The 15753-nt window shown below is 33.3% G+C and overlaps 1 protein-coding gene across 2 annotated transcripts in view; it reads left to right on the forward strand.

The window, feature by feature from the left end:
- RpI135 (RNA polymerase I subunit Rpl135) overlaps positions 1 to 15753 on the forward strand; it is a 69603-nt gene that overhangs the window by 22413 nt on the left and 31437 nt on the right. Inside the window, exon 10 of one of the 2 annotated variants that reach the window (XM_018505795.1) lies at positions 5539 to 5715. The exons of the other annotated variant lie outside the window; for it this stretch is intronic. Within the exon in view, the coding sequence (XP_018361297.1) occupies positions 5539 to 5715 (177 nt within the window). The remainder of the gene's footprint in view (positions 1 to 5538; positions 5716 to 15753) is intronic. 2 annotated transcript variants of the gene reach the window in all.

Below are 15753 nucleotides of genomic sequence, written 5' to 3' on the forward strand. Positions count from 1 at the left end.
ATTCACTATTAGAATACGTACGCGGCATATTGCAAAAGACAAAATTCATCTACTGTTAAAGGCTTTCAAAGAGCGACTGACAAATTTATAACAGAAAGTGGAAAATGTAATCAAATATGTCGGTGCTAGATATGGCAAGAAATGTAAACATTTTTTTTCGATTTTCTCTGGAACAGAGCAAAAACGAGCATATGTCTATACTTTTTTTCTTAGTTTTTTACTCCTCTACACGCTCCCGAAGTTTTGCCATTTAATTTGGAAACACCCTGTATAAATGTGACATATATGCATATATAAATTCTGGAATGAAGAAAATAAGAAGTATCGAAGAATTTTTTGATATTAAATTTAATTTGAAATAGTAAAAATAATTGTATTACTACTGTATTTTCTTAACTCCAATTTTTTATTGCAATATGTAATTACATTATTACATTAAGTATTTTTTATGTTACAATTGTCAAAATATCAGGCATGAAAAATGCAAGAAAAGCTGATAAACATTGATGCACGTTGATACATTGTTTCATCGTCAGTATAATTTTTTAAGAGCTATAAATTTCATACAATGGCTGCGTTCAGCAGAGAAAGCAGTTTTGCAACTGTTGTAAAATTCTTAAATATGATTGGTTTATACATTTAGATCCAGTGAGGAACTAAGGGCAAGACCAATCATATTAAAGAATTTTACAGCAGTTGCAAATCTGCTTTCTCTATTGAACGCAGCCAATGATTAAATTTATAGTATTGTGCTCGTGCAGTCTTGTCACGGTGTATTCGTGGTGAGCACGATCCAAAACGAAGACGATCGAGAAGCAAAATATTGTACCCATTCGCTGAATTTAAATCTTATTCACATATTAGACTCATATTCTGAAATTTTTTTCATCGTTAAAGGCGTTTTTAGGCACATAATATTGTATTATATATTATGTATAGACATTAATTTTATCATTTCAATTTACTCGATTCGTAACAAAGAAAAACAAATATTGATGTACAATTTCTCAAATTCCGATTTTTAATTTACAGTATAATCAGGATTTTATTAATATTATAACTGTTTAATAAATACCTTCAGTATCATCATTAAGAGCTTCAATGTTGTTCGAATTTTCTCCTGATGATACATGTGGTATATTCTCACTGGCATTATCTGTGGGTTCTACGATATCCTCTAACACACACAATGCAGGTGATTGATGATAATCGACTTTTACGTCTACAACTGTAGCAAGCTCGTTACTGACATAGCAGATCATCTTTCCCTCAGATGATACACTTTCCCCGATGGATATATCTTGACGTTGGACAGTTTCATTACTGATGTACATGACTTTTTGGGCATTTGTCACTGATATAGAAGGAACTACTCCTGAAAGTAGACAGTTTCCAAAAAACTTTCCCCGTAACTGCTTAATTTTTTTCTCTTTATCCTTGAAATGACATGAACAAATGTACACCTTTGATACATCATCAGCTTCGGATAAATTACAGGCATTTAACCATTTTAAACGAAGCTGTCGTTCTTTTGGAAATCTAAAAATAACAGCCAAATTTAAATTGTTTGCACTTAGAAGAGTGAAATTTTTCACTTGAGGAAATTCAGAGAGCATCAAGTCGTAAACAAGCCACAGTAAATATTAATCGTTCATATAACTGATTTTATACCTGTGCAAACTAATGTTTTCAGTCGCATTAGGCTTTTTACCACATAAATAACATATCTGGACCATTTTGTCTATATATAGCATTAATCACATTTTGCCTGTATATAACATTAATCATATCTAATAAGCATAACGAGCATAACCTTTTCGCATCTTCTCACTGATCTCACATATGCTGAAGTATATTCTATTTTCCTATTGGCGGAGGCAATCAATCCAACGCATGCGCACGATACTCAAAGTAAACTTAGAAAGAGAAAGAAATATATTCTCGCACCGTGGTTCTGGGACGGCTTCCTCTCACTTCCTCTTATAGGTACTAGCCATATAGTTAGTATTACATCACTTATTTTTCTAAATATTACATTCATATCTTAGTATGTTATTATATCGAGATCGAGATTTAGCAACGCCAAGTGTTCTTACATGAAAAATTTTTCTATTTAAATTAAATTTTTTCATTTTATACTTTATTAACTCTTTAATTTTTGTGATAACACTTAAATTGAGCAAGGTAACACAACTTTGTGATAACATTTTGTATATTATTTTGAAAGAGAATTAAATACCCACTACTTTAATTGGAAGAGAAAATGTCTTTGTGTGTGAATGAATTGTGATATAATAATTTCATTTAAGAGGAATTTAAACCATTTGGATTGGAATAGAAAGATCCTTCAATAAGATATACGTACACTTAGGTTTCATTGTACAAAAATTAAAGATAATATTATTTGGATTTTAAGTAAATAAAGAAATGGAATTTGGCGCCAGTTCTTGATATATCAAACCCTTTATAGGAATGATACATATCATTAAAGTCAATATTATTTATTTAATTTGGTATCTGAATTACATGGAATTTAACTTGGCGCCAATTGTTGATATCAAATCTTTTTTACGATCGATACATAAAATTTTGAGGAATTTAACTTGGCGTTAATTTGGTTAATATCAAATCTTTTATACTCATGATACATATCATTAGAGATAAGTAAATAACAAAAATAATAATACCACTTGGATTTTACTTATATAATTAGATTTTACCATAAATAGTTTTTTCAAACAGTATATTATAGTACTTTAAAAAATAAAATCAATTCAATATAATGGAATTTTTAACTATATTGCAATAATTTTTGCCAAAGTGGTGTCTATAATACGATTGTAAAACTTCAGCCCTAAGCCATAAGAAATAGACCGATGACAAACGAATGTAAAGTAAAACTTACATTACATATATTGACGATGATGTTATTGCGAACATGTTTACTAGGCTAGTCGTCAGAGATGAACATGGCGGTCAAAAAGAAAGAAATTATTTACAAGTATTTTATTGTTTTAATCGACAGTTTGAGGTATAAAAAGACTAAATTTAAAAGTGCTACAACATTAAGGGGGGCACTTGGAAGAAATTAAGTAATAAAGTTTTTTTTTTTTTTGGTTTTTCGATTAAAACTCGAAAACGAAAAGAGATATTGAAAAATGACAAGAGAGTTTGTTTGTTGCTGCTGAAATTTCCTATAAAATGAGTTTTTAACGAGCTTTGTACTATGAACCGGAGATACAGCGGTTCGAAGATGAGTGAAATTTCTTGAAAAAACTGCAAAAATAGGTACTTTTTTTATTGCCGTCGTTTTGAGTGCATCGGAAAGTAAAAAATGACATAAGATAATTTAAAATAGACATCTTACCGAAAAAAATGAGCTTAAATTGTACTCAATACGATTGATGGGTAGCATAGGCAATTCCGCTTCCAGTAGTATATGTTCTAAGGAGGAAGTGTTTTTTTTCCGGTATGTCATGATGAGTGTTTTTTGGCTTAACGATATTATCCTGGTCTTATTATTTAAGAAAGATCTATTTCAATATTATGACGTTATAATACAATCGATCGGGCAATCGTTTGCTATCAACGTGTTGCCACGCTTGGAGAGGAGTATTCTTCGTTTGATTACATACATATTATTTTAGTTTAATGTTCACAATATTTAAATATTTTATCTGAAGATGGCCTGATCGAAAAGTCGAAATATGTAATAAGGTTTTTAGTATTTTGACTCATATAATTGTTGCATTTCTCGAATAATTTCGTTCTAAGATTTATTATTAAAAATACATTGTATGTCTTGACGCACAGAAAATTTTAACAAAGTTGTTTTGACTTTTATATGTCTTTTTCTTTTGTATCTGTACTTAAGGATAATACAGTTATTACAAGGATGTATCAATTATAGCGTATGTTTTGTTTTTCACGCGGACAAAAACTTTACGAAAATTTTCCCTACATATCGCATATTTTGTCAAAGCTCGAACGAACAAAAGTATTAAAAATTACTTATATGGTCTTATAACGAGAAGAAAAAAATATTTTATGTAACAGCAAAAAACTCACACAAAGTTAAAAATTGTGTGTTTTTTACATTTAAAAATGAAAGAGAGGAGTTCGATAGAGCATGTACAGCCGGTCACAGAAAGGTTGTAATACTTTTTTCTCGGTGGGTTTTAGAATATAATTTGTTCAGCGAGCGATTGGTTCTTATTTAAGGATCTAACCATTTATGTCGAACCGCTGTATGAGCAGCTGAGTTTCGAAACTCATCGAAAAAGAAGTGTTGCACTTTCTATGACCGACTGTACATTGCCAATTCAAAATAAAATATTTTTATTAGTAAAGCAGTAAAAAATTATTAGACACTAACTGTGAATGGATGTGTTCTATCGTAATGTGTGCTAACGGGACCTTCTCAAAATAAAATAATTAATAAAAAATTTCAGGTAAAGGGGGATTCAAACTCCCAAAACCACCCCCTTGGATACGTCCATGTGTAATTAATAAAATGACATATAATCTAAATATAAAAATAAATAGTTTACAAAGATAACATGTTTCGGTTCTAGCTTTGAGCCCTTATATGTTGATCTTTTTCACTCGATCAGCCAACCGCTTGCAAATGATACATTGATCATGTACAGAAACAGTATATCTATACGTATTTGACTATATTTTAACGCGTTTATTTATTATATGATCTAAAGAGGGCTCAAAGCTAGAGCCGAAACGTGTTATCTTTTGTAAACTATTTATTTTTATATTTAGATTATATATCATTTTTTATTAACTACATGTATAATTTCTTTGCGCACCGATACCCGCACCTGACTCTTATATGCCTATATATTTTCGTGTTTGTAATTCGATTTGTCAGGAGTCCGTTATTGTTTATTTTAATGTAAATAAAATTACAAGAACTGAGTATAGAACATTATCTATTAAAATTTAGAAAAATTAATCTTTTTTAAAATAACTATAAAGAATCCAACAGTATCGTCCTGTAAATTTAATCCATTTTTTTATTTTTTTGTGTAAATCGATTCTGAGATTGATCGCTTATTATAGGTTTTTCTTCATTCAAAATTCTAATGTTGTTTCAATCAAATTCATGATTGAGTTTCAATTTATGTAATTCGTAATAACAGAGTGTTGATTAGTATGTCTATTGATGTGATTATGATGTTCAGATAATCTAGTTTTTAATAATTGTTTCGTCTGACCCATGTATTAAGCGATTGTATACACTTTTTAATTATTAATGGATGAATTTGTTTCAAATCTATATTGAAGATAACCCAATAATAAGGGTCAAAATGTCTGTAATTATTATTTCACTTCAAATATAAAGAATTCTTACACATGAACAACCTGTGGCTGGCTTACATTGGCTTTCTTGTTTTTCTGCAGATTATTAATAATAATATAATAATCCTAAAATTAAAACTTCCGAATCGTATCTGAATTTTGCAGACTGTAAATGCATTAATAGCACATTGATTGAAATATATAAATTTTTCAATAACTTCACAGATGGGTAAACAAACGATGGCTACACCGTGCCATAATTGGCAACAGCAATCACAAACGAAAATGTACAGGCTGCAAACACCTGCCACACCACTCTTTAGGCCGGTACATTACGATAATATTAATATGGATGATTTTGCGATGGGTACTAATGCAATAATTGCCGTTATCTCATACACGGTGAGCTTACATTTTGCTATTTAATACTTTGTTTCTAGTATCAATGATTTTCTCTAGAGATCACATGGACCTCTCCTAATGCCCTACATCTGAATCCTTTCAAATCTTCCCTGCTCATCGTCGGATCACATCTGTATTACTATCTCGTTCATTCCTTTAATGTCAATATTAATTCAATTTCAATTCTTTGCTCCTCCTCCATTAGAATTCTAGGCGTTCACTTAAATTCTTCATGGCAGGGTTGGCATAGAAAAACCCAGTTTACAAAAATCCACAGGATTTTTGTACAAAAACCCAAGTGCAAATTACAAAAACCCAGATTTTTAGTAATTAATATCTTATTAACTATTGCTAAAATTGCAAAATGGTAGAGGACTTTTCGACTTTGGTCCGCTCTGTCTATTCACAAGCGTTGTCGACAGAATTATCAAACACCCTGTGTGTTTGCATCAAATTTCATTGTGTTTTGTTAATATACCTTTGCATTTTTAATTTTTTAAACAAAACCACTCAATAAAAATAACACTTATCATACTTGATTATCAATTTATTAAACTCATATTACATATGTAAGTTATGTAATACATATAACTGACTATATCCATCTACAAAAATATATATAATATTGCACTCAATTGCAATAGTAATACGGTAAACCAGGAGGTAAGAAGCTAAACTAGCTAGACTAGCTAAAATTAAAAAAAATTTAAACTTTGTTATATTAGGTGTACAACTTTGCTTCCGCTGTTTTCTTATAGATGGCTTTAGCGGTAAGTGGTGGTCGAAATAAATAGATCAACAATAAACAAACGTCATACAATAAACATGGGCATCTATCAATGTAACCCCATAGAAACATTAGTCGATTTGTGTCTGCATCATAAAGTTATTCTCGATTGAAAATGTCAGTTTACGAGCCAAATTCTCGTCATTTACGGAAGGTTTCAATTTTCTGCTTCAATATAAAGAAATCTGCGACTGAGACTCATCGAATGCTCTCAAATACTTATGATGAGGCCGCTGTTAGTGAAAGAACGTGTCGTGAGTGGTTTCAACGCTTCAAGAACGGTGATTTTGACGTCGAAGATCGGCATAGCGGTGGAAGAGAGGAAGGTTTTCGAAGATGCAGAATTGGAGGCATTACTTGATCAAGACTCGTGTCAAAATCAAGAAGAATTGGCACGATCATTGGAAGTGACTCAACAAGCCATTTCAAAACGCCTCAAAGCCATGGGAATGATTCAGAAGCAAGGAAATTGGATGCCGTACGAGTTGAAGCCGAGAGATGTTGAACGGCGTTTGTTTGCTTGTGAACAGCTGCTTGAAAGGCAAAGACGGAAGGGATTTCTGCATCGTATTGTGACTGGGGACGAAAAATGGGTTCATTACGATAACCCCAAGCGCAGAAAATCATGGGGAGTTTCCATGCTTCCACGTCGACGGCCGAACCGAATATTCACGGCTCCAAGATCATGCTCTGTATTTGGTGGGACCAGCTCGGCGTAGTGTATTATGAGCTGTTAAAACCGACTGAAACAATCACAGGCGATCGGTATCGAACGCAATTGATGCATTTGAGCCGAGCATTGAAAGACAAACGGCCGCAATACAATGAGAGACACGATAAAGTGATTTTGCAGCATGACAATGCTCGACCCCATGTTGCGAAAGTGGTCAAGATATACTTGGAAACGTTGAAATGGGAAGTCCTACTCCACCCGCCGTATTCTCCAGACGTTGCTTCCTCTGACTATCACTTGTTTCGATCAATGGCACGGCCTGGCTGACCAGCACTTCCGGTCTTATGAAGAAGTAAAAAATTGGTTCGATTCGTGGATCGCCTCAAAAGATGACCAGTTTTTTCGACGCGAGATTTGTACGCTGCCCGAAAGATGGGAGAAAGTAGTGGCCAGTGATGGACAATACTTTGAATCATAAATGTATAACCAGTTTTTTACAATAAAGCCTCGAATTTCGGGAAAAAAAACGGTAGAAGCGAAGTTGTACACCTAATATTAGAACACTGTCATAAAAACATGAGAAGTAAAAACATCTGTTTAAATATCTAATCAAATAAATAAAACTGAACTCATGAAAACTAAAAATATCTGATTAAAAATCTAAATCTTTGGTTTTGTTTTTGATTTGTCAATATCGATATATCTTAACAAGTTTTTCAACTTTTTTTGCTCCCAGCCTATTTCTCATCTTACTCCATATGAAGCCAAATTATGAGAACATTCTTTCGATAGCTGCAGAACTAGCTGGGCAACTATGTAATTTTGAAAAAAAATACACATTTCTTGTTTTTGGTTGTTGTCAGTATCTGTTTTAAATTTTATGCTCAAAATTCTCCATCACTTATGAGCTAGCATATCTTTTATAATTGATGAAGTGAAAAGTCTTCGGATAAAATTCAGTATCTCTTATTTTAAATAACATTAGACCAGTTAAATATTCAGGATAATTTTCGGCCAGCCAAAACTTTCAGCTTCATTCTCCAATTCAATTGGTAACGAATTTTCTAAAAATAAAAAATAAAGCGAGCATGATTTATAATAGATTTTGTAATCGTAATATTTTGAAAGCATATTGATAAATTTTCTTTGAGTTCCTAAGTTCTAACCAAATTAACCAATATATATTGAATATTTATAGTTACGGAAATTGGAAAGTCTATTGTGAAGCGGGGTTAAGTACATTAGTGCATTGCATTAAAAGTCGAAAAATATTTTTAATTTAGTAATGTCTCAGGTTGAGAGTTTAGTTATTTGTTATTAATAATAATAATTTACTGAGTATATTCACCTAGATATTTCGGATCTGTCATATACGCTAAAAAGTGAAATGATTGCATTGCTTGTCTGAACCTTGTATTGATATTTTCTTTGTAGAGCTGTATGTTCGTATTGTTCAATAATTTTCTTCATAAATCAACTGCATTAGCCAGAGTAACAGTATCTCCTTGCAGTAGATCAAGTGATGCACCTACAACTTTAAGTTGCTCTTCCAAGTCCAGGGAGTTTTTATAGATGTTTATATCATCAATTTTTCGTTTGATGTTATCGTTTATCTCGTCCGGATATTCTTTTATAAGTTCTCGATATATAATATAATATAATTTTGCTTATATGTTTGTACGCATGCTAAATGTGAATTCCACCTAGTATCATTCGTAATTTGAGGCATTTTTCCGTTCTTCTGGCGTAACCATCCATGTGGTTGGTGGTGATTACGCCAATATGTTTGAATCTCAACTAAATGTTTCATTACAGTTTTAGGAGTTACTGAACTTTCTATTAAATTTAAATAGTCCGAACTGCATCCATATGTTAAAATTTTGGGGTGCTTTTCTTGTATATTTCTTCTAAGTAATAATATTTTGTTCTCGTTGTCAGTAACTACATCAAATACATCTTTTTTATATTTAGTTTTGCACAATTCGATGACCTTCAATAAAATCTCTGTACAGTATCGCGCTGTTTTTTTTCAGCCTCACAGTCTATTACAGATAATAAATAGGAATCCCTGCCAGTATGGATACTAGTTGCAATAATCGGATCATTTTTTATATTAGACCATCCGTCTTGCAGAATAGTAATTGGTCTGTTGGAATAATCATCTAATAAATCTGCAGTTTTTAATCGATTTGTTCACTAATTTTATCCAGCAGCGATCCTCCTAGATCTTTACGATTAAGTTTTTTATAACCAGGTTGTAGTACATTAAGCATTTCACAAAATGCAGGATGTTCCACAATTTGAAAGGAAATGTTGCAAGCATAGAAAAAATTTGCAATTTTTTCATCGATTTTAATAGCTTTTTCTTTACTTGTTTTTATTATATGTTTATACGGTTATGTTTTTATTATATGTTTTCCATTGAATTTTGTGATACTGTTGTTACACTATTGAAAATAATAATTTATATATTAGATTTTATTAATATGCATAATATGCTAATAAATAAATGGACCAATTTTAGTCCATTTATTATATTGATTTATTAGTCAAAATGACACATAGCTGATAAAATACACAAGATTAAGTATTAAAACTACGTTTAGTGAATTTATTCACGAGCAAGCATTTGATTGACGGACTTACATTAAATTTAATCATTTTAAATAAAAAAGAAAGAATTAGCTAGAACAGTCAGTATTACACCTCAATTATTTCAAACGTCGAATAAAACTATATAATGTTAATGCCCACATAAGAATCCTTTTCTCTTCGAGTTTTAGAATGCTGCTTTTTTAAATTCTATTTAACATTTCTAGTAATTCTAGTATATTTTTAGTTATTACTAGAATTAGTCATTACATATACGATAAGTAACTTGTTCGCAAAATATAAAACGGTTTTCTCAAAATCTTTATTTAGATACAAAAAATAATATCATTTATTTTTTGTAAAAATGTCGGAATAGGACACTTAAAATATACTAAATTTTAAAATTTTAAATTTTCTTTTACTGTGTACTAACCGTTTTCTCTTTATGTTCTTTTTCTTCAGAGACATACTATTGTCCGATTCAAGAACGTTTGTAGCTGATTGAGTTTCGCCTAGTTCGTTAATTATAATTGTTGATGTAGATGTTGCATCTGATGTACCAGGTATGTAAATATGAAACCGGAATTTACCAATAGATGGCCATAGCTGTCAATGTAGTTGCCGTAAGACCGCATCATTGACGCCAAATGCTCTTAGTAAATCACAGTGCTTTGAGTGGTTTAAAAAATTCAAAAGTGGCGATTTTGACGTGAGAAACGAAGAATATGAAAAACGACCGAAAAAGTTTGAAGACAGCGAACAGCAAGCATTGTTGGATGAGGATGACGCTCAAACTCAACAACAACTCGCGGATCAATTGAATGTGACACGAGAAGCCGTCTCCATACGTTTGAAATCCATGGGAAAGATCCAGAAGATGGGAAAATGGGTTCCACATGAACTGAATGAAAGACAGCAGGAAAACCGAAAAACCACTTGCGAAATGCTGCTTGCCAGGTACAAAAGAAAGTCATTTCTCCATCGAATTGTGACTGGCGATGAAAAGTGGATATATTTTGAGAATCCTAAGCGTAAAAGATTATGGGTAACTCCAGGCGAACCATCGACATCGACTGCAAGGCCAAATCGCTATGGATGGAAGACAATGCTCTGTGTTTGATGGGATCAGAAAGGTGTGATCTATTATGAGCTGCTAAAATCTGGCGAAACCGTTAATACTGAACACTACTGACAACAAATGATCAATTTGAATCAATTTGAATCAAGCTTTGCGTGAAAAACGACCGGAATATCAAAAAAGGCAACACAAAGTGATTTTGCTTCATGATAATGCACCATCACACACAGCAAAACTGGTTAAGGAAACGATTGAGGCGTTTGGTTGGGAAATACTTTCACATGCGGCTTACTCACCAGACTTGGCTCCGTCCGATTACTACTTATTTGCATCGATGGGACATGTACTTGCTCAGCTGCGCTTCACTTCTTACGAAGATGTACGAAAATGGTTAGACTGGTTTGGCTCAAAAGAGCAACAATTTTTTTGGCGTGGCATCCACAAATTGTCAGACAGGTGGGAAAAATGTATAGCTAGCGATGGGCAATACTTCGAATAAAATATTTTTTATCATTTTCATGCAATAAACGTGTATTTTCTATTAAAAAATTCCGGTTTTATATTTACATACCTGGTATTATTTATGTTATAATGATCGTTGCTACTACATATATCAGTTGAGTCAAATATGATGTTGTTATTAATACCGCTATTAGCGCTATCAATAATTTCTAATTCATGTTCATCACTTTCGGTATTACTAATATTAGATGTTTTTTGTCGTAAATAATTTTGACACTTTTTTAAATGTGATTTAATCCGTTCTATTTTTACTTTTCCGGAAGTAATTTGAATGTGACATTATTTGCAACGCTTATCAATAATATGATCGCGTTCTTGACATTTTCTTCGACCACCACCATTATTAGTTCTTTGGGATTTTAGGTCTTTTTTAGTTGTTAATTGACTAAATATAATTTCTTAGAATAGCGTGTATCCTCGAGAAGGAAGTCGGTAATTATATGCGAAAGGCCCGGCGATAGTTCGGAAAGGATTAAGTATAAGAATATCGAACGGCACAATTATGATAGACTCTTTGTTTAATTTAACTCAGACTATTCGTCTACACGTCCGATCTCTCCGAAGTTTCACAGCAGAGTTCCTTGTTCTCTCGCGCCGGAGTCTCGCATGACCCCCTGACTTATTTTTCTCGAATCTTCTAGAAGTCTTTTATTTCTATTGTTCTACATGTTTTTTGTTTATTCTCTTGTCTTTCCGACGCTGTTATTGTTTCTGATTTTAACGTTATTTTTAAATGATTTATAATCTAACTGTTTTCCTGAATTTTCGCTATCTGATACAATTTAATATATCACGGCTAATCGCTTACTCGACAGAGGCATTTAAATGCCTCAGCTGATTCGCTTCGCCTGTGCGTTTGTGCACAGTCAATATTGTTCTCGGCGTGCCTTACTATCAATGCTACGCCTTTAAATTACTTGTCGTGGCGATATTTGACGCCACAGTTCCATAACTAGCCCCTCATCCGTTACCTCTTTTGTTAGTTTTGTTATTAATATTATCCATAGTAATTTATACAGAATAGATGCCGTAGCTGAAAAATCAATAAAATCAAGCTTATTCGACGCATTTTTGCATGAAACGAAAATATCTGGCAGAAAAAAGTGTCGCTCTGACCCGCCAACCGAGATATTAAACGTTAAAATTGACGACTATTGAAGTTAGGTTAGGAAATCTGTCTTACTCAGTCTTATCGATTACATATATCACTGATTCACTATAAATATGCGCTGTAATTACGTAAATGATATTAATAAATAAAATCCTAGTTCTAAAGCCTGGTAGTATCTGTTTGAGACGACTTTTTGAGGTTGTGTTTTTGTCGAACAGATACGCTTTTAAAACAATAAATGGCTGTATTAGAACCACAGTATAACCAGTAGGGGCACTCAGCGAAAAAATGCGCGTTCGTGTAGATATGGCTGCGTAGCTTTTGTTTTGGGCCGGATCCAATGAAATATAAGATACAGAAACGTACATAGATGCACGCACAGATGGCAGATGCTCACGTGATTGCGACGCGGAGATGAAAAGTGACGACACGGAGTGCCCCTACTGGTTATACTGTGCCTAGAACAAAAACCCACAAAAACCCCCAAAAATTGGATTTTTCTGGAAAAACTTGGTTTTTGCCAACCCTGCTTCATGCTCTTTCGAATCGCACGTGATCACCAAATATACGGCCGCTTACTCTTGACTTCGCCTCCTCTATCCCTTTTTCGCCATATTCTCTACTTTGCAAAAATTGGCATGTCTCTCAATCACTGGTTATCTCATTGTTTGACTATGCCGATGTGGTATACGTTCCTGCTCTCAGTCTGCAACTGTTCAGTCGCAGCCAACACATTCAGAGCTTCTGTCTTCGTTTTTCATATTGTGTTCGTAAATTCGATATAACTTCTTTATTCTTAAGCTTTGGATGGCTTAAAATCCGCCAGCGTTTCGTTCTTCACTTGTGTTATCTTACTTTCTGTATTCTTAGGATCAGTACTCCTTCCTATTTACGTAACCTCTTCTGTATTTTAGTTCAGAACTTCACTCTTCCTCTGACCCTCCTGACACTCGTTATCAAAATAACTTATCCATTCCCTGTCATCGCTCTGCTAAATTCCGTGCAGCCTTTTTTTATACTTCAGTTAAGTTTTACAATATGCTCCCTCCACACGTTACAAACTCCCCTTCTCTGGCTTCGTTTCACTCGGTTGTTGCTGATTACATTGTATCTCTCACATCTTTGTGATTCGATCGATGTCACTGATTGCTTTTCACCCTCGCGAATTGCTTGATGTCCGCGCAAATGCATGAATGGTATTATTTTTAACTCACAAGGGTAGCACCAGATGACAGTGTCAAGGATTTTGATGCGCTTTTTACAGGCTTCTTGAGCGAAAAAAAAACGATACGTGTCCAGCTGTTTCAGCCATTGGCCCACAGTTTCGAAGAAATCGATCTTTTAAATAATTATTATAATAATTTAAAAAACGTACTGTATTTTGTGTGCGTGCGTGCGTGCGTGCGCGTGCGCGTGCGCGTGGGCGTGGGCGTGGGCGTGGGCGTGGGCGTGGGTGTGTGTGTGTGTGTAAAATATCAATATCTTTATAAATTTCATTTTATTTTACCGAATGTTAAAGATAACATTATACTTGGGTGGATGATTCTGAATCTCGGATGATGATTCTGCACGCAGTAAGTAGACCGTGCGCCAGTCGAAATGGTGCTCACTTCAGTAAGTATTCGACTCACGTACGCAGCGATTCTCTGAACTGAAGAAGTATTTCAATAAAATTTACCAGTCTGAAAAACGATAGAAATGTTTATGATGAAATTGCATATGCTAATAAAGTGGAAAATACAATACAATTATTGATGCTGGGCAAGACAAAACAATATCTTTGTCGCTCTCAAGATGAGTTATAATTGATGGGTTGAAAATTTGTGGTCAAATTTTGTACAAACTACAACTGGCTGAAGAAGTGGAAAGTTTTCCGAAAGAGTAGAGATTATTGGAAAGAAAATTGAGAAATTTGTGGCAGAAATGATTCGTGATTTTCATTTTTAAGAAGATGAAAAATTACTTTTGGTAGAAGAATACATCACAATGATTCGTTAAAGAAATTAAAAATTAATTTCATTTTTCAATAATTAATATATATTTTTATGAATAATTAATTAAATATATTTTTTATGAAGTATTAATTATGAATAATTGCACTAATGTATACATTTTTGCAAACAGATTATTTGAACATACGGATTATATTGGCAATTATTTCGCTAATTATGTATTCTAGTAAATTATAATAATTGACATTTATAATTGATATTTATACAGTGCAATAAATTGGTAATGAAATATTAGAATTAGTCTTGTTAATACCTTCTTGCGTGATGTGTTCTTCCATCAAAAGTAATTCTTCATCTTCTTTGAAATTAAAATCACGAATCTTTTCTGCCACAAATTCCACAATTTTCTTTCCAGTAAACTGTGCTCTTTTAGAAAACTTGAAACTTTTCACTTTTTCAGCCAGTTGCAGTATAAAATTTGATCACAAATTTTCAGCTCATCAGTTATGACCTTGTTTTGTGAGCGACAAAGATGTTGTTTTGTCTTGCCCAGCGTCAATAATCGCATTTTCCATTCATCAATTATAACTCATCTTGAGAGCGACAAAGATATTGTTTTGTCTTGCCCAGCATCAATAATTGTATTGTATTTTCCACTTTATTAGCATATGCGATTTCATCATAAACATTTCTATCGTTTTCCATGCTGGTAAATTTTATTGAAATACTTCTTCAGTTTGGAGAATCGCTGCGCACGTGAGTGAGTCAAATGCTTACTGAAGTAAGCAATATTTCGACTGGCGCGCGGTCTACTTACTGCATTCAGAATCATCATCCGAGATTCAGAATCATCCATCCACACGGAGAGAAATCTGTTACGATTTTGGCACGGACAGTCGATACTACTATCGCGTGGTCTATTTCAATGCGCTAATAGCACCATCGTTCAATCTGTTTATGCATGAAATCATGCAATCATGGCACGAGAAATCTCTAAGAAAAAAAAAGAATGAGATGCGTGCTATGGTCGTACCAGCTTTTTACGATAGCCGCACGAGCGCAGTACGCATAAAGTACTCCACTTTATCATGCGAAATTCGCTCGAAACGTGCGATTTTGGCATGGCTTATCGGTTTGACAGTCAAATTTCTAAACCACGCCTTCTATGATGCATTATGTGTTAAAAATTAAACATTTATGTGAAAAATGTTGCAGCAGTAGTAAATGCAGGGAATGGAAGTAACTCGTTACTTGTAACGAAGTTACAGTTACAAGTTACTTTTTTGGTAACTTTACTAGTAACTGCGTTACTTTTTTTCTTTG

This window comes from Trachymyrmex cornetzi, unplaced genomic scaffold (genome assembly GCF_001594075.2).
Source record: "Trachymyrmex cornetzi isolate Tcor2-1 unplaced genomic scaffold, Tcor1.1 scaffold211, whole genome shotgun sequence".
Taxonomy (NCBI): domain Eukaryota; kingdom Metazoa; phylum Arthropoda; class Insecta; order Hymenoptera; family Formicidae; genus Trachymyrmex; species Trachymyrmex cornetzi.